General features: G+C 37.7%; 1 protein-coding gene across 4 annotated transcripts in view; it reads right to left on the bottom strand.

Moving 5' to 3' along the window:
* MDN1 (midasin AAA ATPase 1) overlaps positions 1-25,556 on the bottom strand; it is a 75,531-nt gene that overhangs the window by 44,842 nt on the left and 5,133 nt on the right. For all 4 annotated transcript variants that reach the window (XM_015858900.1, XM_015858902.1, XM_015858904.2 and 1 more), the window contains exons 3-35: positions 25,233-25,457; positions 23,699-23,806; positions 23,420-23,615; positions 21,133-21,345; positions 20,481-20,612; positions 19,276-19,379; positions 17,875-17,989; positions 16,732-16,925; positions 16,070-16,151; positions 15,385-15,480; positions 14,804-14,916; positions 14,099-14,247; positions 13,947-14,007; positions 13,186-13,397; positions 12,471-12,574; positions 11,389-11,533; positions 10,558-10,654; positions 9,578-9,691; positions 8,785-8,932; positions 8,489-8,599; positions 7,544-7,695; positions 6,908-7,086; positions 6,350-6,558; positions 5,697-5,843; positions 4,766-4,907; positions 4,496-4,630; positions 4,276-4,414; positions 3,488-3,626; positions 3,263-3,393; positions 2,963-3,107; positions 1,961-2,090; positions 1,129-1,350; positions 278-472 (exon numbers count right to left, since the gene is read on the bottom strand). In XM_015858900.1, the coding sequence (XP_015714386.1) occupies positions 278-472; positions 1,129-1,350; positions 1,961-2,090; positions 2,963-3,107; positions 3,263-3,393; positions 3,488-3,626; positions 4,276-4,414; positions 4,496-4,630; positions 4,766-4,907; positions 5,697-5,843; positions 6,350-6,558; positions 6,908-7,086; positions 7,544-7,695; positions 8,489-8,599; positions 8,785-8,932; positions 9,578-9,691; positions 10,558-10,654; positions 11,389-11,533; positions 12,471-12,574; positions 13,186-13,397; positions 13,947-14,007; positions 14,099-14,247; positions 14,804-14,916; positions 15,385-15,480; positions 16,070-16,151; positions 16,732-16,925; positions 17,875-17,989; positions 19,276-19,379; positions 20,481-20,612; positions 21,133-21,345; positions 23,420-23,615; positions 23,699-23,806; positions 25,233-25,457 (4,784 nt within the window). The remainder of the gene's footprint in view (positions 1-277; positions 473-1,128; positions 1,351-1,960; positions 2,091-2,962; positions 3,108-3,262; positions 3,394-3,487; positions 3,627-4,275; positions 4,415-4,495; positions 4,631-4,765; positions 4,908-5,696; positions 5,844-6,349; positions 6,559-6,907; positions 7,087-7,543; positions 7,696-8,488; positions 8,600-8,784; positions 8,933-9,577; positions 9,692-10,557; positions 10,655-11,388; positions 11,534-12,470; positions 12,575-13,185; positions 13,398-13,946; positions 14,008-14,098; positions 14,248-14,803; positions 14,917-15,384; positions 15,481-16,069; positions 16,152-16,731; positions 16,926-17,874; positions 17,990-19,275; positions 19,380-20,480; positions 20,613-21,132; positions 21,346-23,419; positions 23,616-23,698; positions 23,807-25,232; positions 25,458-25,556) is intronic.

Below are 25,556 nucleotides of genomic sequence, written 5' to 3'. Positions count from 1 at the left end.
CATGTAGCCCATTCAGTGAAAGAAAAGTTCCTAAATTAAAATGCACTATGCACGTATTATTTTTACTGTTATTAAGATGCATGATTAGGATAAAGTACTGAGCCTCTTAATTGTCAAATTCCAACCAGTATAACTCATGGGAACATCACTCCCCAAATTCTGCAAAAATTCTGCACTGTTCCAGTGCCTCACCAAATCTAGTGAGTAACAGAACTACTAGAACTACTGGGTGCGAAAAACACAGAGCAAATGTCCACTCATTCCCACAGTCTCTTGCCTCTTGGAATAAAAAATGGTTGGATGCCCATAAAGTTGTCCATCCACACAAACTCCTTCTTCGTTCTGTCATAAATCTTCAGCTCACTCTTCTGATAATCAGTCAGTTCAAGGAATTGACTCATTTTCTCACATAAGAACGTCAGGCATTTTTCACGAGCTAATAAAGCCGTATCAGCTGAGCAGGACGTTGTACCTGTAAATCAGGAAACTATGGTTCACATCCATACACATTCATCTAATGAGAAGGAGGCAGTGTTCCTTCATAGATGCCAGTTTTGTTTAGTAGACTGTTCAGGTTTTACTGCTTTTACGTGCCAGTGTTTCTACAACCAGATAAACTGCTCTGTGACCAACAGAACTTAAGGACATATTTCCCAAAGCCTTTCTGCTACCATCACTGTCATCCCGATCAATTGTCGCAGTAACCCAAGCCTTCTTTACCTGCATTTCTTGTGGCTTTTCAATTTCTCCCCACCTTCCCCACCTCCCTTGGCCGGTGGCCATACTGTCTAGCCTCTTGTTTAGGAGGAAGACAGTAATACAAAGTCATATAATTAAAAATCATATACAAAATACTTAGAAGACCTGATAAAAAAACACAGGCCTTCTTTATTTCTCTGCTTGCCTTTGCAATGTTATTATTACTACCTGCAACTTACTAAGGCTTGTCATATTATTCAAATTTGTTAAGAAAACACAAAGAATGAAAGGATATTCTCAAACGGAAACAAAAACTTCTCCCGTTAGAGTTCTCTGCTGCCTCAAAGCATTTTGTCAGGATTCAATTCAAACATATCAACACAAATATCTTCTTATTTTTCCACTACTAAGTGAGTGCTGAAGACAAACCTGATCCAATTCCATCAATGTACACCAAACACGCAGCATGGATGAAAGACATCAGTGGAGACATATGACTATGTTCCTTGGCAGAGTTGGACTTCTCTGCCATGACATTCATGAAATTAACCCATGATAAGATGTCTCGCACACTGAGAATGCACTGGCGACCAAACTCTTGATTAGTCAGCCATTCAACAAAGTCCATCATGAGCTCTGCTATGTCTGCTCCTGAAAAAAAGTCAAAAATTAGCTATAATAAAAACATTACTAGTCAAATATATTGCACTGTTATAAAAGAAGCATAATCATAGAATCACAAGGTTGGAAAGGACCTATAAGATCATCTAGTCCAACCATCCTCCCTTTACCATACCTACAGGAAACCCCTACATAATTTTCATGTGCATGCAGCCATAATGCACGAACACAGATGGGTACTGTATACCTAATAACCATAACAACTGAAGAATATATCCGGGCCTGTTCTGTGTTACAGTACTTGAATTTAAAAGGATCTAAGAAAAAAACTAATTATTAACAGCAAAGCGCTGGCTGAAAACAGAATGCCAGTTCTTTCAATAACTTACACTGCAACTAAGATTGGGCACTAAGGAGCTGGGGATAATTCAATCATCTGCCTTGAGCTCACGTAAGGCTAATCAAAGAACACACACCACGAAGGAAGAACAGAGTCTAATGTGTTTCAGAACTGTTCCCAAAGACAAACACACCTTCAGTATAAAGGTACACATTGGTGTAAATTCTGAGGATAGTTTAATGGTGATAACTCTTTTTCTTAATAACTCTTGTTTAATAGGACACACAGGAAAACACCCACCTTGATGGTTTATTCCACTCAGAGACAATCCTGGGTGAAGATTGTGTTTTACAATCTGTATCAAGTCATCACGACCATTGCTTTGTGGACACCATATCTCTGTAAATCTGTTGCGCAATGCGGGAGAAAGCTGCAAACAAGCAGGACTACATAGGAATTCATTTTACATAACACATTACACAAGGCTGTGTGATTGCCTTGCAGCCACAGTATTTGAAAACAACAGAGCAAGCAGTCTACACTCTCAATTCTAATTCTAACATTTCTAGTAGTGGCATCAATGCAGGAGACAGCTGGCAAAAATGAAAATTCAAAAGAATATAGAAAGAAACAAAGCTGGTTTACAAGCACCAAAACTCCGTTTCACTCCAGGACATCACGTATCAAGCAACGGCAACATAATCTGCATACAGAAACAAACTACCATGTAGAAATGGCCTCAATTACAACACCTCCTCCCATAATTCTTCTCTTAACTCTGGCTGAATTAACAAAACACAATTCATTAATGCAAATGTCTTAGTGCAAAACAGATTTTTTTTGGTTTTTTTCCACTTAATGAAAAACGTATTTGGAGATGTAACATTCAATAAGAATGAAAATAACTTCTAGTTGTCACCTCCTGAAAAGCCTTAAGGAGAATAATCAGCGATTCAGCTTCACACTACTGTAGCTTCACACTAGGGCTGGATTTGCCTTCATGAACCACATTTCACATACTCGAAATATTCTGATAACCAGGCCTACCTACAGTATTTAGACCTTCTAAGTTTTCTTTGACATTCCACTCAGTACTGACACAGTACTGTATCAAAATGAGAGTACAGAGAAGTGATGGGGAATAGGTGTATCCTAATCATTCTTTAGAGCAGTGTAGCAGGCTCCAACCAGAAAACACTGAATGCCAGAACTACTTGATGCATTTTTGCATTGCACTTCTAATCATGAAAGAGTTAATACGACCAGAAGTATATTATACTTCCAGTTGGCTTTGATATTTACCTCTTTTTTCCCAAAGTCACCTCCTGGGTTCATAGTCGCAAGGATACGGAATTTCTTTCCTGCAACCAACAGTTCTACTTCATTATCCTCATCATCTTGACCACCTTTTTCAGCAAGAACCAATGTCTTCTCAGCTTCAAGCACACTACAGGGATAGAAAAAAAGAAAAAAAAAATAAAATCAGTTAATTTACAATTAGGCCAAGAAATAGAGGTTCCTAAAAAGCTAGATTTACCCTGCTCATGTTTCTATGATGTCCATCTGAACATATGCTTAACATTAAGCATATTTAAGACATACCTGTTAAGTCGCTCTAGAACAGAATCATCAGCTAGAGAAATCTCATCAAGGAGAAAAAATCCCTCCTCCTTCATTGCTAAAACAAGAGGTCCATCACACCACTCAAAGAGTCGAGAACCATCATATTCCTCCTAAGAAGTGGAAAAGGAAATGAAAAACCATGAACAACTGTTACTTTTTGTTTCCATTATCTTAACTACCAGCTACTACCGACGACACACAAACCTGGTCATTCGATCTCTGTCTGATTGGTCGCAGTCCTCCCAGGAAGTCTGAAGTCTCCATGTGTAAGTGGCAGTTCACTGAATATAGCTTTTGATTTGTTAATGCTGCAAAGATCTGGCAAATGGTAGTTTTACCACACCTGCAAAAAGCCGTATCGTTGAAAAAGTGAGAATAAAAGCCAGCTCACTTTGGACAGGATTCACACTTTCACTGAGTATCTATAACACAAAGGCTCAAGATGCAAATTTCCTGCTTCTCCTTTCCTTGAACTAAACTGTATGCAACGTTACACTATTTTTGTCACAACTGCTGCTGACGTGCACAAGATGCCTTCAGTTAGATGCACTAACTACAGGCTGAAAAACAAATTTATTTCAGCCTGCTCTTGCAGTCACCAAACTGGCTTAACATTTCAGTGAACTGGAGATGCCACGTGTCTTGACTATACTTAAGTCCAAGGAAATTGTTGAGGTCTCGGAGCTCCCATTTAATAAAAAAATATTACTTCTCTCTTTCTTGTGTATTTCCTCCTTTCTCATCCACAAAAATCTACTCTCCAAATTTGTAAAAAATTTTCTATTTTCATGACCTCCTTCTTAGCACTCAGAAATGGGGGAAAAAAGGTAGTATCTCACCTACAGTTTGTTAAGCCCTTAAAATAGGAACATGCTCTCAATCAGCAAAATGACACAACTTCTCGAAGTGGCTTCCCAGTGAGACGTATTGAGCACGGTCTTGTGCATTCAACTCTGTGGCTGTTGGAAGACTATAAACAAACTGTATCATACCCAGTCTCTCCCACCAGCAGTACAGGTTCACCGAACTCCAGGGCTCTTCCCACCAAAACTGCAAGTCTCCTCATCCCTTGAGTCCAGACAATATGTTTAAAATCTTTGCCCATCACTGTTATCTGTGTGGAGGATTTAGCTGCACAACAACAAAAAAATCAATTAATCAATCTCAGATACATCTAGAGAACTACAGACATTTTTTTTCTAAGAAACTCACCCAGGAGCTTTTTGACACTTTCCTCTGAGAAGAGAGACTCAGGATATATACGTTTTTTGAAATGCTTTTCAATGACTCTTTGTATAACATCCACCTCCTCCTGTTTCCTCACTCTTCCTGCCAGAAGCATAAAACCTATTAAAAAGAGGAAAAGAAAGAACAATTACTATCTAGTTAACTAGAAACAAAATCTTACACCTAATTATTTGGGTTACAAAGCAATTCCCCAGAGACGCTTCAAAACAACTGAAGAAAAGCAGCATGGCTCACCATCATTTGCTAAGTGCTGAAGCCAGTCATAATCCTTCTCCAGCTGTTCTGCCAATCTGTACCTTTCAGCCCAACGAAACAAATCCCGCAGAGTAATGAACCCATGTTTTCCAGCAAAAACTGTTGAACCTCTGCGGTAAGACTGTCATAAGAACAAGATGTGAGTCATTTTCTTACAAGTCTGTCTGAATTACTTACACAGTGTTAATATGACATTCATTCAAAGGAATTGTATGGGGAAAAAAACCAAACAATAGTATTGTCACAAGTCTCAAAGTACCTATACGTAAATGAATTTGATAGGTTCCCAGCAGTAAAATACTATAGTAAGTGAAAATAGTAAGAAAATAGGTACCTGGAATAAAGCAAAATCCAAACAAGGAATGAGGTTCTACACCAAGAGGAATGCTAACAATTTTTAAGTTTTACTTTACTTCATTGCAGCAAAATAAAATAAGATATTCACTGTAAGAAAGCTACAGAATGTGCTTCGGTTTGTGCTGCTGCCATTGCTTTACAATGCAAGATAGTTTTAGCTATTTATTAAGTGTTAAATGCCTGTTAAGCAGATAGGAGTACCAGCACACAGTCAAAATTATTGCTCAAACATGGTACCAAACTTGGCATGGCCCAAATGCTGCTACAAATCTATTACAATACTTCTGATTCAGGCCAAGAAATTGTTTTATACATTAAAACACAAGGCTTTCAGTTATTAATTTTGCTGTTTTTGCTGCTGTTGGCCTTCATCCAAATCTGATATAATCTTCCCTATTCTCTATCCTAACCAATGAATTAAGTACTTCATTGTGGATTTTCTTCATTTAACTGAGTTCTGTATCAATCAGTTCACAACACACCTCCCCCCCAAAAATGAATTTCTATTACTTAGCACCGAAATCTTCTACCAAAAGAAAAAAGACTGTCATACTTGCAGGTCTAGCATGACTTTGACAAGCTTGCTGCAATAAGAAGGTGGTAAACTGCATCGCTTGTGCAGGATGGTTTCCAGTTCAGCACTTGGCAGCTCATCAAAATGCAGTTCTACAAAACGATTTCTGAAGGCTCTGGACAAAACCTGAAAAAGACAAAAAGAACATTCTATTGCTTTGAGCTTTTCCTTCAATATTCCTTATGTTATAAATCTTTTCCTACACATCCTAAGGAAATATGGCTAGTCTCATAGTAAACAAATTAGTATATACAGATGGATGGAAAAGAAAGTGTAACAGATGGTCTAGATGAGGACAAGAGCTTTGAAACATACATAAATAATTTAAGTCTCTCCTTTAGTGCTCCTGAACAAGAAATACTGCATCAATTATAACATACATCAACTCCAATTCAGTAAAGCACTTAAATCTCAACTATTCAATATTAATTAGGGCTTTGATATCTGTATCTAATCTAAATAAGAATCCAGTTGTTCTTTAAGTCATTCCAGATACATCTTCTACCTCCTATGTCCTTAGAGTTCCATATTAATTTTGTACTATGAATCAGTAGGTTTTCACATCACACTTTTATGTACAATAGGGATTCATTCTCTAGAATCATAGTTACTCAAATTACGATTATACAGACCTTCCTGCCACCATAGAGTCCTGGAGGATTCTGTGTAGCAAAGAGCATGAAGTGAGGGTCAGCTTTGACAACTTCCTGAGTCTCAGTAATGAACAGCTCCCTGTTATCATCCAGCAATCGATTGAGAGCCTCCAGAACATCAGTGGGAGCCAAGTTCAGTTCATCTAGAACAATCCAGTAACCCTTTCTCATTGCATCAATGAGAATGCCTTGGAGGGAACAGAAAGTTCTAGTTAAAAATCTAACAAGCTAAATCTAACAGAGTACGCATTTAGATAACTTCAGTAATCAGTTTTCACTCAGTGTAAAAAATAATTCAGAAATGGAAGCAACTGCTTGAACTGTTGAATTCTTTATGTACAAAAGGGCAAGTAGTAGAATAGTGATGAGACATAAACTCTTAAGAAATCACTGTAATTTGCAGTGACTATGAATAGGTAAATACTACCCTTACAGACAGTTATCTCTCAATTGCAATAACGGAGACAAGTTAGGCAAAAGAGAAAGAACCAGGGAAGAAACAAAGGAACGTGAAGTAAATGCAGTATGCTGGCCCACCTTCTTTAAACACCAATTTCCCAGAGGCATCTGATGTATAACAGCCAATATATTCCTGGATGTCAGTATGCTCATGGTTGTTGATCCTTACACAGTGGTTCCCGGTAGCAGCAGCCAACCAGCGAATTAAACTGGTTTTACCAACAGAGGTTTCTCCTTGAATCAGTACTGGGTGAGTCCTAAGAGGGACAACCAGCACAGTGGTTTAGAAGCATGCAATGTATCTTCCTCATATACAAGATACCAGCATTGTTTGCATCTTCCACAGATTCTTTATTACCAAAGCATCACTATTTAATTAATTGTGAATTCAAGATCATACACTAAAGGGTTAACATGAGGAACTTCACCCACAAATGCTAACTGTTAGCTGTGAAGTCACTACATAACAGTGTGAAATAAGTTGACTGTTCTAACTGCAAAATTTCTAGATGATCACTGAAATAAAACTCTGTATAGCAGAAAGATGATTTCAGAAGACAAAGAAACATAAACTCAAGTAACTGTACAATGAAAAGTTAACCATAAGACAGAAGCAAACTAGATATTTCTCATGCTAAACATCGTAGACTGGATGGACACAATAAATAAGCAACTTCAACTTAGTTTAACAGAAAGAAAAAAAAATAGACATACCCTGCAGACACAACTCTGACAATATCTTTCAGATTAAGCTTAACTGAAGGGGTAAGCACGTAAGTCTCATCTACTGTAGGTTCTTTATCCCCAGCAGAAATCCAGTATCCTTCTATATGCATGAATCTCCCTCCTTGGGGTTTTGGTATTTGCTGAGAAGACGTGACAGAAGTAAAAGATTATTAAAATGAGTTTTAATTTGCTAATGAATACAACTACTGTTATACTACCATAAACGTTCCAATATAAGTCACTCTAAATTGCTCCCTGAGCACTCCTGCAATAAGCACCATCCCTTTGTCGCAGAACGAAAAGCATGAGGGGATTATTTCAAGGTCATGAAGCAGGAACCTTTGCCAGCACCACAACATTTCTAAAAGCATTCTCATAGCACTAAATTATGAAATACACTTTCAAATGGCAAACTGGCTTTTAGCTTTTTATATTCATATTTTCTGACACAAAGACTTTTATTCTTAAACAAATACGCTTATCTTACAACCGGCTTCCCCTACCCCAGCTGTCCATTCAGCTATACAAACTCATCATGGGCTCCCCGAATTAGTGACATTTTTCTTCCCTCATCAGAGAAAAAGCAAAGATACTTGATTAGGATCTAAAAACAAAAAAATCTGTGAAAGTTCCTTCAAAGCCTGTAAAGTTTTACTACTGGAGACTAATCTGCCTACCACTCCACAATACTATCATCGTCCAGTCTTCCATGTTCTTTATATTTACAAACAAGCCATCTAACATATAGGTATTTCATCTAGAAACGAAAATTATTAAGGAACTGAATTTTTTTAACAGTTTCAGGTTTTTAGTGCTCAGAAACACGACTGCAAGACTGTGTGTAGGAAGCACAGGAGAAAAAAGGCAGAGAAAGTAATGTAAAATGAATTCTACTCTGATTACTCACCAGCTCAAAGTAGTATTTTTACGTACCTGCTTGAGAAGGCTTTTGATGTTGCCAGAGACTATATGCTGGCAAATTAGCTTTTGAACAACTGGGTGAGAAACTCTGTCGAGCTGTGTCAGAAAGCTCAAGCAGAAGCCCTAAGAAGAGAAGTTATTGTCAGCAAGTAACTGAAAAACCATTAGCAGAAAAAACAAACAGAATGTGTCAGAATGAAAGAATCATTTGTCTTCAATACTGCACCCAGAAGAGAGGATTTCCCTTTACCCAAACAGACTCGGTAGCGAATACACAAACAGAAATAAACCTCAATGCAGGTAATCACCTCATACAGTGAGCGCTGTATGCTGCTACATGGATTAGATGCTGCAAATCTCAATGCCCTGCAAAGTGTACGGAGACTGTAATGAGGTCTGTGGCCAGTTCCATCTACCAGCTTCGTTTCGGCTTCCTTTCTCACAGCTAAGTAAAAGCTGCAAAAAATAAAGGGTGAAAACAGTTCCAGTTATACAGCATTGATTCTGATCAGAACATTCCTCTAAGTAATTAAAGTACAAACAATTAAGCTTATCTTCAACTGTCAGGTGTTTTCAGAAGCTGTAAGCTGAGAAAGCCATGCCAAACTCTGCTATCTGTACAGCCAGTGAAACAAAGCAGCACCGTATTTCAGTTATTTTTTTTGAGAGCTTGGTACACAGAGAATAATAAGTTGACAGTAGTATCTTAAACAGTTAACAGTTCTCCAGGTTTGTAGAACAAGATTACATGCTTTATTCTACAGGAAAGAAAGGTAACTTGTTAAAAAACACAAGGTTTTCATTGGCATGATCTAATAAATAAACCATTTTTATCACTAAGATAGGAACGAGGGTTGCAACAAGAGTGCTTTTCAACTGATCTCACCAAGAATGTATTTCTTAGTAAGAAAAAGTGAGTCTCCTCCCCACGAGTACAGAACTAAGAAAGTTATATCTACCAAACTAATTCCTAAGGCCGCAGCAGTTGCTGTGTATGGAACATCACTGTGTTTCCCGAAACACTCTAACCACAGATTAGCTGCATGTTTCCTTTTTGTGCTTTATTTTAGCAAAGACTCCCAGATACTACAAACAACTTACTTCACAATTCCCTGTACTGTGTTTTTGCTCACGTTCAAGCCTCTCAGGTAATCCATTATGAGAATTTGCAGATCTCCTTCATTTCTCAGTTCTTCTACGTAAAGTTCTGTAAACCTGCATGAATTGAATCAATTCATCATATTTAGACATCTTACAATAATAGAAAAAATACAATATTTCATTTTTGACAACTGCAAATATAAAATCATCTAAACTTACTGAGTTACACTGAAACTGAAATATTCTTTCTTCTGCACCACACTCTTCCCTCTCACTATTACCATAAGGGAGCTAGTAACAGTATATCAATAATAACTGCAAATGACTATTTACATACGATAAGAGCATATATACACTTTCACACACTCCTTATGAATCTGTTTAAGGGGCTGCACATGGAGCTATTGGAGAAACTACATCAAATACAAGAAGATCCATACGCTCAGGAGTAGGTATTACTGAGGAATGAATTCGACACATCTCCAGTTTTCCAGGTCATACCTTAAAGCCCAGCACTTCAAATACATACCTGTTCTACCACATAGCCCACCTTTCTTCTGAGTGAACAAGTCTGAATATACAGCTTTTTGCAAGGATCATCAACAGTTCTGAGCTACCAAGAGTAAGAAGGCATGAAGCACTTTCCTTTATAATCCCCACTGGGAACATAAGGTGCAATAGCACTCCTAAACGCTGACAATTTAATTGTAAAGAATTATTATTACCTCATCCCCAGTGACAGCACTCTCCATTATTGCAAGACCCCTTGTTCATCCTTGGCAACTTTACACAAGTATTTTCCTGACACTATTTCATACAAAAACCCTCACTGTGATGTGGAAGTCACCTGCCACATGAAGCTAGCGTTCACACTTTTAGTGAACACTTCCAATAAGGTATTATTCACTGAATCAACTCACAAAGACAGTTAAAAGTCGTTGCCTTTATCGAAGAATTTTGTTAGCAAGTTCTTTTTTTACCTGTTTCGTATTCCTGGGGGAAGATTCCTTTTTCCAACATCTGTAGCTGGATTCATGCATGCAAACAAGCGAAAATCAGGGTGACGTACTAGAGGCTCTAAAGAAGAACAGAAATATGAAACAATGCATCATAGGATATCTTAACAGCACCAAATATTTCACCAATTATATAATCCCACAAACACGAAACTCCTTTTATCTCTTTCATAGCAATTGGAAGCACCTCCCTCAGCCAGTAAGAAAACACAGCCTGGGAGTTCATGCAACATATGTCTCCAGCTGTAAGGCTAGAAAATAATACTCAGCAGTTTTACTGTTCACCTTCAGAGTTGCACTGAGTCTGGCTGTGACCCAAGTAGGTCAAAGACACATTCTACTAAAAACACATCATGACAAATGATGAAACGGAGCAAAGAAAGAAGGGGGTGGGGATATTTCTAACTATTGCTTCGTAAAGTGGCTGTTGCTTCATGAATGGCTGGAACATGGACTGCACAAGAGAGATAGTTAGTGACTTTGCATCACCTTCCAGCTCAGCTTTCCAAAAACAAAATGACACCCACTGAATACTCTTCAGAGACAGTAATGCTTAACAGTCCTATTCCTTGTAGAGTCCAAACAGGCAAAAGAAACAACAATATGTTATCTGAAGTCTCCTGAGACGTAGTGAATTAACTTCCCATTTCCTGTATATAAATGTGAAGTATAGAAAGAACACCTCCTCCTCCACACAGGTTCCCTATAATGATAAATGATCATTATTTATGTACGATTGGGAATTCAACAGATATACAGAAAAAAAAAACACAGCATAAAGGACAGAAACGTTACCTGTGTCTCCTCGGTCTAGTAACACCAGAGACCCAGATGATCCTTCCAATAAACCACTCAGACACTCTAAAGTCTCTGCTGCAGCCAAGTTAATCTCATCCAATAAAATCCACTCTCCTTTTTTTACTGCTTGTGCCAGAGTACCCTAAAAATAAGATCAATCTGTTACTCATATCACTAGCAGTGATATATTATCTGCATACAGGAAATACTTGTACTTTAGTCTATAAGTTCATTAGACAAAAAGGCAGTCCCAGATCTTTTCATAGCCATGGCAGTTTTACTAATCTCAACAACAGCAATTATTTTCTAAGTCATAACAGCCATAATATTTTCACCATTTAGATCTGCTCCTTTATAACAAATCTAGGCTTCTAGTCAGCAATACTCATCACTGTGGTGCAAAAGTTCTGCTGAAAACACTCATAAGATGGTTCGTCTAAAGAAATCCAAACAGTGACAAAAGCAGCATTACATTTTTCAGTGAACTAGAGTTTATTAATTAGAACTATACTCATTCAAACATTCCCCATCTATTCATTTAGCCCTTTTCAGAAAGAGAACTGGTCTTTTTTATAAAATTTGAAAGCAAACTCAGACCAAGTAAACATTATTGTTTCCCCTACCACGCATAGTGGCATTAGACTATAATATCATGGGTTTGAAACCTTACACAAATCACTTCAAGATACATATGTAGTACACATCCCTCTTATTAAATGTTTAACTGGAACCCCTGTGCACAAGGATATCCAACTGGATAATGGTCAAAATGTATTTTGCAATCTTATCCATTTGAAAAGATGATATGCCATACTGCCAATATCTTTTTATCATACGGTCTTAATCCTTATTACACAGCATTAAATTAACATGCTACCATCACACACTCTTTTTCTCTTCCCTCCATCTAAACACCAGCCCCCTGAAGTAGATCACTCTGTTCCACATAGTTGTTGTGAAACAAATTTTACTTGACATTAAGATTCCTGCCAGGAAGTTATTTATATAATATTGATCACAATGTTTTATAAACGGTCCTCCTCATTTTTCCTAGGATCAAAATGTAAAACTCTAAATACCTCTACAAAAGCAAACAGAAGTGCATTTTCTGTCATCTTCATCTGTTGATGAGCGTGATTCAGCTTAAGACCAAATGCCTCCCACTTTTCCTTCAATGGTGAACCTGTAAGGAAAACAAAATTTATGTTTGTATCAATAGAATAGGACAAGAATTAAGAATTTAAAAGCAGCATTTTATAGAACCACTGAACCATTTTGGTTAGAAAAGACTTTAAAGATCATCAAGTCCAACCATAAGCCTGATGCACTCTGTCCCACCACTGAATTCTAATGCCACATCCACATCTATCACGTTATCAAGCTGCTTCAAACACAGTAGACCTTACATTCTCATCTTTTCTGATAGTTGTGAACATTTAATTTTATATCTGCATCTTCAAAAGAATCAGGTAAAAGAAAGGGGGAGAAGAGGTTCATAAGTAATTTCACTTGGCCCATTCTGAAAGAGAGCTACAAATTCACTCATTAGACCTAGGAACAGAAACCACTTCATGCAAGGCAACTGTCAGTATTGCCACCAAATTGGTTGCAAGTATAGTCTACAGATGACTTGCATGAAGTATATTTTGCTATAGATAAGAGATTGTGTTTTTCAAAACCAGAAGAAAGTACAGAGTAAAGAGACAATCACTGAACAAAGACATCACCACAACTTGTGCACTGTCTGTAATGGTTCACACTAATGATCTGCATTCAATCAGCCTGAATTCTCACCAGCTGCACTTCCTTTTGCTTCCTTGTTAATAGCAGATTTCTGAATATGTTGCATTAGTTTTAGCAGATCATGCCAACGTTTCTGCCTGTAGCATGTCTGAATATGGCCCAGGAACGTCTGATTTTTCTTTCTAGAAAATGTTTGGTAGAAGAGCTCTTCAAAAGACTCTCGCAGAGGAAGCCAGATCAACTTGTTATCCACAGGTTTATAACTGAAAAGAAGGAAAAGAGTAATTACTTGTTAGTTTCTGCTTTGTAACTATGATAAACAAGCATGTACTAACAAAAGCATCCACTGAAACAAGATTATGCATCGAAGAACCCAGGTTTCCAAAATTCTATTTTCCACTAAAATAATGACTGAAGACAAACAGCACTTATTTAAACCACCTTATGCAATCAATTTAAAAAAGACAAAACAGCACTAGTAAGTAAAACAGTTCTGCCACTATTAATGTGCCTACTGCATATTTTATCAGATTTACACTGAACAGTTCAGCTGTTTTTAAAGCAACCTTGGGTTCTGCTTTTAAATTACTTTACCACATACATATATACATTTCAGTTAAAGTGCCTGTGTTCTACAGTGAGGAAAGCAAGGGTTTTTCATGCAAACAAGGATACAAACATCTTAGGAAACTATGAAACTGGTCTGCATCTGACACAGTTCTTTGACAATACAACAATGCTTGCACTAGAAGGTGGTTCTTATACTGCCAATTTGTTGTGCAAAACAAGCCTAACAGTAATCAACAACTCACCCCCCTAGCAGATCAGCGGTGTCACTTTGTTGGTTCATGTTGATAACCCTCAGATGATGTCCTTAGGAAAGAAAGAGAAAGCGTATCAACTTGTTTCTGTGTTTTGTTTCTCAAATAACCTTTGCACAAGTTGGTGTCTGCATTACATTTACCTGTAATATGAGCAAGGTACTGAACAGTTGAGGTTTTACCAGTTCCTGTCTCACCAACCAAGAGCACAGGCTCTCCTTTGACAACACAAACTGCAAGCTGCTCAATCAGTACTGCAGAGGGTCGAGTGGCAGCAAAAGTTTGCTTTGTTCTGAAAAAATAAAGGAAGTCATTCAAAGCCAAGACTTATCCAGGAGTTCATCTCAATTTTATCTATCTTATTTTTCAGAGCAGTAGTTGAATTCAGGATGATTATTATTGATTTAGAGAAGAGTTATGGAAAAAATTAATTCCAAGATATTCTGATAAGCTTTACATAAGATACTTATTTTCCTTAACATACAATCTAAAAATTCAGGGTTCCCAAAGAGGGTCCAGGCCAGTGGAGTTGGTGTCAGGTTCTACAAAGACTTCCCTTCACAAATAAAGAGTCATCAAAATCTTATTACAATAACTGCAGATCCGAAGAAAGCTTTGAAGAAACTCTTGCATAAAAGAATCCAAACACCCCCATGCTTTGGCAGCCAGAATTATAAGAAAGACTTAAAAGATGCATGAAGTAAAACTCAAATTACAAGAGAAAACTCTTCACATTTCTTCTAATGAGTAATAGTACTTGATTATCATTTTTTAATTATGTGACTTCCAATATACTCTATTCCAACACAAGATGTTTCAGTTTGATTGAAAATTGCAAGATATTCTACCTTTTTACAGTAAGAGCCAGAGTTTGTTTCTTCATGAGATGCACTCTACCCACAGAAACTTCTTGCTCCTGTACTAAAATTTCTGGTTTGAAGAGTTCACAAAAGAACTCAACCTGTAAAGAGAGCATCAAGATTTCCAATAGCAACGTTGTCTGCAACATAATGCTGAAAACACCCTTGCCACAATACCAGTATTAATGTGCAAGAAGTTTTTTCTCCTTAGCTTATTTAGTATTTTATGGATTGTTACATATTAACCACCTAAAATCCTGAAGGATGTTATCTACTGTATAAACAATGCCTCTCCATTTAACTACTTGGTAATGAGTTCTATGCCATTATGCTACTCTGTTTACTATGGTAGCTCGACTATGCAAACTTTAACCTGAGAACACTTAACATAACAAATAGAAAACAAACTCCCTCAAAATAAAAATAATAAACTGTGAGGAATACCGCCTTGTAACCAAGAATGGTTAGGACAAACATTCCTGTCATCAAATAACAGAAGAAAAGGACGAACAGATAAATTTATAGACTAATACACTGATAAATGTTGAATTAATTATATCTCAGTATACCTTCTTCTTGGAAATATTCAGTTTACTGCCAATAACTTTTGCCATTTTCAGTCTGCTTCCTTGGTTGGACAGCATAGCTGTAAAACAGTCCAATGCCTGTGAGGAGGAAGACAAAGCAACTTTTTCAATACAAATTTTACATTATATGAGAAGCACTATCTTAATTTATATGAGGCTGAATCCAACCCAGGCAAATCAAATAACATTATTTAACTGGAGTTCAAAGGGATGAAATAGAAAGTTTAGAACTCTACAATTTAGTGATTTCTACTCAGCGTAAAAGTGTCTCAAAACCCAGTAACAAAAGCTGTTTTTAGATGATTGGAACAAAATGAAGAAAAAAAAATGAAGAAAACACAACATGCAACACAAGTGAATGAAACAAATGCTCAAATGAAAAGTAATATTTCCTCAGCCACTTGCAATCCCAGCTCACATCAATTGAAACTGCTGCAGTGTACTTTCTGTGTGGCAGCAGTAAGTCTGGATTGGCTTTCAGCACCTTAACACAAACAGCTTTCCTTCTCAGAAGAAAAATGCTCCAACCACGGTTCAATTGCTTCCGAGGAATATAAATAAATACAAATATTTAAGTATAAATTTCTGTATCACATTCCCAAACAGTATATTTTAAGATTTGTGATGTAATTTGGGAAAGCAATTTCCAGATTAAATCTTACCGCACCTCCTGAAAAATATTCATTGCTGTGGTTGAAGAAGAACTGTCAAAGTTGTAAGCAATTCTGCTGCACCAATTCAGCAAGTCTCTAAAAAGAAAAAGATTTAGTACATTCAGAACAGTAAAAATTCACAGGATCTTTTCTCACATTCAGCTTAGTTCATTATGTCTCATGGCCATCCCACACCAAGATATTATTTAAGTTGTACACAGGAAGGCGCACACAAAAAAGAATGCCATATTTTAATGAATAGACGGGCACATAATGACAAACACTATTGCTTTCTAAAAGGTTGATTGGAAATAGATAAAACATACTACATTAAACCATTATTGTGATTAATTATGAAATCAAAAACACGAAAACCAGCATGCTATTCACCCAGAAAGATATCAAGAACTACTTTACAAGATAACAGATGATTACCAACAACAAAATCTTTTTAAATACAATAGGAAGTAAAGGAAATAATTTCATTTGAGATTTTCTTTTTAGAGATACAGTAAACATGGTTTTATAATTCAAAACTGACTCATCCCATTTTCAGTTTGATTATTTGAATTTCTAACAATGCCAAAAGAAAAAGAAATTTAAAACCATTAATCCACCTGAACACCGCAGCTACGTGATAAAATTTCTTCCTAATAAATGTATAAGAAAAAATAACCTTAAAGAAAGTTCTCGTCCTTCCAGGTTTGGTTTCTTGTTTTCCGATCTTGATTCTGATGCATCTTCTGATATGGGTTTGGAACCACAATCAGTGTTTTCTGATGCCTGATATTTCTCACCCGTAAGGAGAATGAAAATGTCTAGCAAGTGATCAGTCACAAGAGAAAGGTTGGGGTATCTGCTTTGAAGAATCTGAAAAAAGAAAGAAGAAAAAAAAGGAATAAATAAAGTAAATCTTGTTATTATATCAAAAAAATATCTATTCACTGCCCTGATTAAGATATACATGGGACTAAGTCTTCTTCTCTAATTTCCTTTCAGCTCAGCTCTTTGCTAAGACTTGCAAACTAAAATCACTACTTCCGCAAATATGTTTTTCCATAGATAAAGGCCAGGAACCGGTACCGATATTCCCCTGTCAAACTGACTTCTAAGATTGGCCAGGACAGCAGAAGGTGCTGCTCTTGCCCCATTATTCATAATTAGCTGGTAAATGAGAAAATGGAAAAACACATTGATATTTTAAGTTCACTCATAACTGTACTTGCTGCTGACTCTGGATGAATTCTACTTAAAAACTTCTCCGTACTGAAAAAATTGAGAAGTTTATTTCGAATTTTCTGCCAGAGATAATCACCCCTTTTTCACTTCACTAAGGCTCTTTTACAAGTGGGCTGTTTTAAGCTCATTCAAAGAGAATGTTTAGAGAATTCTCTATCATGTAAGTCCTGGGCTCTGTTAATTTGCTGATGGACTAAACTATGCAAAAATTCCTTGGAAATTTTAACAGAAGATGTTATTAGAAACAGACGTGTAGTTGATAACATAGTAACTACTTTCCATCTCAAAACGCAGGACTTAGGATTATAATAAGCCCCATTACCTCGCCCCTCCCTTGTTTTTTTAAATCTCCATGGGCAAAGTAATTTGATTCTTAGATCCATTCAAAGCAAAACTCCATCAACTTCTTGTTTTCCTATCAAAATACCCATTTAATTCAAAACTGACAGAATTCTGAAGTCATAAGGGTGCGTGTACTGCTGAACTTGCAGAGAAAGGGATGAAATTTCATAATGAAAACCATCTACTGTTCTTAATTAGAACATCTTCACATGCCACAATAGAGCAAAACACGTCATACCTCCTTGAGTTCAATTTTGCTCATGTTATCCATATGTATTTTGGTCCAATACTTGTCCAGAAGAGCAGCATGGCTGCTTTGCTGTCTGTACCAACCTCCGCCACAACTGAATACTCTAAATAAAAGTAACATGAAGAAATGCACACATTTTATCTTAGTGAAGAATTTATTATTTTCAGCGCAGATAACACATTAAACACTGCTGCTACAGGATAATATGTATGGTTATATTTGGTGGCAGACAAAGCACTGTGATCAACAGCTCTATATCTGGATGGAGGCCCATTACAAGCGGTGTCCCCAAGGGTTTGTCTTGGGTCCAGTGCTCTTCAACATCTCCATCAGTGACACAAGAGACGGCATTGCATGCACCCTCAGCAAATTTGCAGACAACAAACCGAGTGGTGCAGCTGATATATTGCAGGGAATTAAGCCATCCAGAAAGTCCTGGACAGGCTGGAGAAGTGGGCCCATGAAAACCTAATGAGGTTCAATAAGGTCAAAAGCAAGGTACTGCAACTGGGCTGGAGCAATACCAGGTATTTATACAAACTGGGGGAAGATCTCCTTGTGAGCAGCCCTGTGGAGGACTTGGGGGTCCTGGTGGATGACAAGTTGGACATGAGCCAGCAGTGTGAGCTTGCAGCCCAGGAGGCCAACTGTGTTCTGGGCTGTATCAAATAAGGGGTGGCCAGCAGGGAGAGGAAGGTAATTGTCCCCTTCTATTTGGCTCTTGTGAGGCCCCATCTGCAGTATTGCATCCAGGCCTGGGGCCCCCATACAGGAAGGATGTGGAGCTCTTCAAGCAGGTCCAGAGGAGGGCCACTAAAATGATCAGAGGGCTGAAGCACCTCTGCTATGAGAAAAAGTTGAGGGAACTGGGCTTCATTAGCTTAGAGAACAGAAGGTTCCAGAGAGACCTCATTGCAGCCTCCCAGTACTTGAAGGGAGCACATAAACAGGAGGGGGTACAACTGTCTACACAGGTTTATAGTGACAGGACAACAGGGAATGATCTTAAACTGAGACAGGGGAGGTTTGGGTTAGATATCAAGAGGAAGTTTTTCCACACAGATGGTGGTGATGCACTGGAACAGGTTGCCCAAGGGGGTTGTGAATGCCCCACCCCTGGAGGCATTCAAGGCCAGGCTGGATGTGGCTCTGGGCAGCCTGATCTGGTGGTTGGCGACCTGGCACATAGCAGGGGGATTAAAACTAGATGATCTTTAAGGTTCGTTTCAACACAGGCCATTCTATAATTCTGTTTACCCTTCATTTGTCATTTATAACAAACACATGTAACTGGAAACTGCTAGAACACTCAGACCAACTTTTAAACTTGCTGCATTTGACTTAAAAATATGACAATTTGTATTAACTCATTTAACTCTATGCGCTTACCTCCGGGTTGCAAAAAACTGGAATCCCGGTGCTACTTTCAAGCAGTCACCACGACCAGGAATTAGCAATTCCTTTTTTTCCAAAAGAGGAATCAGGACAGAGATCTGGAAAGGAAAATAAACTCTATGAAACACTATTTTTTTTGGTTGGGGAAACATTAACAAACATCCCACCCAGTCACACTCAATCCACATATGAAATGCTTCTCCAATGAGCCTCACTACATTGTCAGCAACAGCTTTTCCCGCAGACTAAACTTTTAAGTGACACAAACATGAATCACTGAGTCTCTATTATTTTCATTCAGTAACTGAAGAACTCACAGGTATGATTCCCTCGCTTCCATCTATCTCCTCCATTCAAGTTTAACATGAGAACGGAAAAGATAGTTTTCACTACAAATCCAAACTAAAACTATTGGCTTTGAGTTGTCAAATGACTTAACTTGGTTCTCAGAAGTGTCAGAAGGTTTGTTTTCTTTATCTACCTAAACAAAGACAATATTCATCTCAAAGATATCAATCTAAAACATTAGCACATTAGCACACATTAGCATAGTGTATATCCTGCTATCCTCCGGGAGAATAAGGGATGAATTTAAAGAATCTATCTTTCCATACAGGACAGGAATAAAGGTGGAATAAAAGAAAAGGGAAGTAGCTCCACAATACTCCTTCAGCAGGGAGGAAGGCAAGCATGGAGACTTTGATATGAAGAAGAAAAAAAGAAAAAAGATGGGATGTCTGCAGAGGAGACCAGAAGAAAAAGAGATGAATGCTGGACACTACTCAGGGCATGTTTATGAGTTCAATGTGCCAAGTCCAAGGTAGCAAAGAACTGCAGGAGCCTCTGGCAACCTAAAAAAAACCCAACTGTCTAATACACATTTGTGATGTTTCTAGGTGTTTCTATAAATTCTCTATACTTTGTAGGGTTAGAACCCAAAAAAGCAAGATTCCAGGTTAGTTAGTTGCATAAAGAATGCTTTACAAAACAGACATAAAAGAGAACAACTACGTGCAGAATGTCCAGTAGACAACAACTGCAGTGTAACTATCTTTGAAGAAAGCCAGGCTAGTTTTTTTTAACCCCTGTTGAAGAAGCTTTATTTCCAGTGAATTGCCATAGAACTCATAGTGACTGGAATCCAAAAATTGCTACTACAGCCTTAAGACAAAATTCAGAGTGAACAAGAACCTACATACCACATCCAGAGGAGCATAATCAATATCCTCCAGAAGTATCCAATGACCCTTGGTAACAGCTTGTGTCAAGGTTCCAGGCTGCCAAACAAACTCCCCTGGGACATCTGTACAACGATACATACCAAGCAGCGTCTATGACAGAAACAAGTGCTGAATTAGAGACCTGTTAATTATATGCCTTCATAATTTAAAGTGAAATTGACCAAAACTGGGATGCAAATAACACTATCTGCTAATCCTAGTAATATGGGTCCATCATTACACTTCAAGAAAAAGAATTTCATTCTTCCAGACTGTAGCACATAGTAACATGAATGAATTAGGTAATTAGATGTCTAAGTACATAGGTGTGCCACTGTAACTAATAGAGAAAATCAACAGCATAACACAGGAAACATGGGAAAAAGCCAGACAAAACACATAACAGAATGGATAAAGCTCAATCACGTACAGAATTTAAATAATGAGGAAGCTGAACTGATTTTTCTTTAAATCTACTATTCTCACTAATAGCCAGAACAATACTGCAAGAAGCTGAAAGTTGCGAGGTCTTAGCAAAAAAATCTGCGTGTTATCTTATTCCTTTCCTTTCATTATCATGATCATTAAAAGATCATTATCTTCTATGATGTAAAACAATGTCATCATTTACCTTGCTATCAGTTTGATCCCCAAGTTGGACTTTCAAGATATGAGGAGGCTTTGTCCTTCCAGTAACAGCTGCTAAATATTCAATTAAAGTAGTTTTGCCACATCCTATTGGTCCCTCCAATAAAATAGGACTTTGAAATGCTACAGCAATAGCAAGGTTTTGAAGATTTGTGCAGGCAGATTCAACCAAAACAAAACGGCTGATGGTATTTTCCTGTTAAAACAAAACGTGGAGTTACTGAAATAGCTTTTTTTTTTTCATATTTAAATAGGTTTTACTACACAGAACAATTATGAAAGCATGTATGATTATCAGAAAATTTTAGCCTACAGACCTGTCAACACACATCAACTAAAATTAAACATCTTAGATCTGTGGACTATAAAGACTGTATGTAATGACAGATATTAAAATAGACTTCATCAAAAACCTATTATAGGTGAAACACTTAATTTAGTATACGTACAATTTGTTCCCAAAGGGAGTTCACACTAAATTGTCAGCAGACACAGCAACTATTCAATCATCACATTTGTGTCAACCAAATACAATTTGTAATACAAATGAAATTAAGTCATCAGAATGGATCCCAATTAAAAAAATAAAATCAAATAGCAGTTAGACGCAGGTTACATATGAACATAAAAACTGATGTGCTGTATTTGCTGCACAGGTCAAAGCATAGGGTCATTAAACACAATGCATGGGGGACTGGGTAATTAAATTCAGAAGAATTTTTTGCTTCATTCAAACTGCAATGGATACAGTTTATTGAAGGGTAATTCATCAATGACAGATGCTCTCCAAATATTTTAATCATTCTACATTCACTAATATGTCAGTATACGGCACAAAGACTACTACACTGTTCCAGAAGTTTCTCCCTGCTGCAATGAATTTCAAACCATATACTCAATTCAATGTATACACACATACACACACACAAATTTAAAAGATACTAAATTAAATCACAGACGCAGAGAGGGAAAAGGAAAAAAAAGGGAAGAAAAAGCTCTCAATCTGCTACTCTGAATTGTGGATATTAGCAGTCTTCATTTATCTCTTTGACCTTCATTTGTAAACGTGTTACAAAATTAAGTAACAATTCTCAGGCCAAATACAATCAAAAATTGTGCCTCAATGAGAAAACTAGTCAAGAATACTGACTGCAGCTACAAAAAAGAACCCCAACAGCTCAAGATTAATAGCATCTCAGCAGAAAAGAGGTTAGAAAAAATGCTACTTAATCAAACATACTATTGCATTTGATGGTTTTGTTAAAACTGTAAAGCACTACACCACATTCAGCATCACACTTCACTCAAGTGAAATGGAGAAAGTAAGCTCTTCCTTAATTCCTTAATCCTGCCTTCTAGAAGAGTAAGGAGCAGCCGTGTTTTCCTTTAAGGACCTAACTTCAGAGAAAGGCTATTGATAATATTCCTGTATAGCACAAAGCACTACGCCTCTTATAGCATGTTCTTAAGTATTGCTACAAAGAAGATGACATCAACAGAACTGCTAGAATCACAGAATCATTGAATGGTTTGGATTGAAAGACAGAATCACAGAATCGTAGGTGTTGAAAGGGACCTCCAGAGATCATCGAGTCCAACCCCCCTGCCAAAGCAGGTACCCTACACCAGGTCACAGAATCACAGACCTTTAATTTCATCTAGTTCCAAGCCCCTGCTCTACATCAGGTTGCTCAAAGCTCTATCCAGCCTGGCTTTGGATGCTACCAGGGAGGGGGAATCCACAACCTTGCTGGGCAACCTGTTCCTGTATCTTACCACCTTCACAGAAAAGAATTTCTTTCAGGGATATGATTTCGGGAATATGATTTAGTGGAGGGTTGTTAGAGTTAGTGTACTGGTTAGACTGCGGCTGGACGTGATGATCTTCAAGGTCTTTTCCAACCTGGGCAATTCTATGATTCTTCTTGATATCTAGTCTGAATCTACTCTCTTTCAGCTTAAAAGCATTTCCCCCCATTCTGTCACTACATGCTCTTATAAAAAGTCCCTTCCCAGCTTTCCTGTAGTCCCTCTTCAGGTACTGGAAGGATTTTGGGAACTGGAAGTTTTATTATACTTTCACTGTTGCATTCCACAGCAAAGCTTCCCCTGCAGTTCCAATATTACATATCACTAGTTACAGCATACATCAAAACAGATACACAAATTATCCATAGTATCCCAATAACTTTTTAGTAGGAATAAAGTCAGTTCATGAAGAAGAAATTATTAAAACAAAACAAAGTTACAGACAACACTGGGTTACATACCTGCTGCTCTTCAGAAACAAGCTTTAGTCTAGGCAGCACAATACCACATACAGCTACTACATTTGCAGACAGGTCACCCGATACAATATGACCTTGTTTATATCGCACTTCTTTCTCCTTTTGCCAAAATGAGGAATCAGGATTGGCCAAAACAAGGGCTTGTTCCACATTCTGCATCTGAGATTCTTCTAGTAGCCTGTCAAATCCACAACCACGTATGTTAATTCAACTCAAAATCACCAACAAATCAACTTTGTTCAATATTGAAAAAGTTCCTACTTTAGTCTGAAATGTGTCAGCTCCTCAGGACTGAAGATCTTCTTCATGAAAGACAATTTATGTTCATCATTCATACACGTAACCAGAGCTAAACAGTTTGAAGTATACCTAAAAATTACATTTAGAACAAAACATGTCAAATTACAGTTGTAAAACAGTTAGCTTGACAAGTCTTACTTGCAAATCAAAATACCAATTTGGGAAAAACATGAAGATAACTTTACCTTTAGAAATTATTTTAAAACTATGCTTAACATTTTATATATATTTTTTTCTGATATATTTCTCCAGAGAAAAGAATTTGTCATTATATAACGTATCATTAACATGTTAACTTGTTAACATTCCTCTGAAATGCTGAAAAAACAACAGAAATACAGTAAAAGATGGGACTTGCCTAAACAAATGAAAGTAAGCATACAAAAGAATGAAAACATTTTCTCTGCCCAATTATTCCTTCCCCCTTTCCCACTGAAATGGTCACCATTAACCCTTTAGACCTGCAATTTCATGTTATTTCTAAAATAACCATAATACACTGAACTCAAGACTCAGTGCCAAAAAATACAACTCCTACATCTTGGCTTCATAGTAACATAAAGTTGCCTCAAAATGAAACAATCATAGAACGGTTTGGGTTGGAAGGGATCTTTAAGATCACACAGTTCCAATCCTCTGCTACAGTCAGGGACATGTCCCTCTAGACCAGGTTGCTCAAAGCCCCATCCAGCCTGGCCTTGAACACCTCCAGGGAGGGGGCATCCACCACCTCACTGGGCAACCTGCTCCAGTGTCTCACCACCCTCACAGTAAAGAATTTCTTCCTAATATCCCTAATATCCCATCTAAATCTGGTGGTCTTCCTGCAGTCTTCTCTTATCCAGGATGAACAAGCTCGGTTCCTTCAGCCTACCTTCTTTGCAGAGGTGATCCAGCCCTTGGATCATCTTCATGGCCCTCATCTGCACCCTCTCCAAAAGCTCCACATCTTTCCTGTTTTGGGGGCCCCAGACTTGGATGCAATACTCCAGCTGGAGCTTTATGAAGGCAGAGTAGTGAGGGACAACCATCTACCTCATTCTGCTGGCCATCCCCCTTCTGTCAAAATCCAGGACACCACTGGCTTTCTGGGCCACAAGTGCACACTGCTGGCTCATGTTAAATTTAATTTCAACCATCATCCCTAAGTCCTTCTCAGCAGGACTATATTATCAAGTTTTCCCAGACATAGCTGGGATTACTTCAACCCGAGTGCAAAAAGTTGCGCTTTGATTTGTTTAATCTCATTAGTTTCACAAGAGACCACCTTTTGAGTTTATCAAGGTCTCTCTAGATGGCCGTCTTCCTTGTGCTGTACCAACCAGACTGCTAAGCACTCAGTCCCATCATCTATGTCACGGACAAAGACGTTTAATAGCTGAATGCACGTCATCCTGACAGTTATATTTGATAACACTCTTGTTCCTCTACTTTAAGAATTGAAGATACAGCTGCCTTTCCTATGGAAAGAGATATGAATTTTTTTTACACTTACCAACGGACCAAAGTGTCGTGACTCCTTAGGAGTGGGATACACACGCTCCAGTCCCATAATTCCCGGAAAACTGATTGATCCTTTTGTAAAAATCTATACGATGCTTCCATGAGGTCCCGTAACTTCATTCGTCTGCGCCCATATCGGACTGTGTTTGCATCTGAGCTCTCCAAGAAAAGTCTCTGGAAAACTGGTGATGTGTTCTTAAAATATCTCAAAGCAAATCTTCATAAAGAAAAAAAGAGAGAGAAAGAGGTGGAACAGAGACATCTAAGCTAGAACAAAGGAAAATACTCACTAATGTTTTAATTCAGAGATCCAGAA

The sequence above is a fragment of the Coturnix japonica genome, chromosome 3 (assembly GCF_001577835.2).
Source record: "Coturnix japonica isolate 7356 chromosome 3, Coturnix japonica 2.1, whole genome shotgun sequence".
Lineage (NCBI taxonomy): Eukaryota > Metazoa > Chordata > Aves > Galliformes > Phasianidae > Coturnix > Coturnix japonica.
Note: the sequence above shows the minus strand (reverse complement) of the source record. Positions and strands in the feature narration are given on the sequence as shown.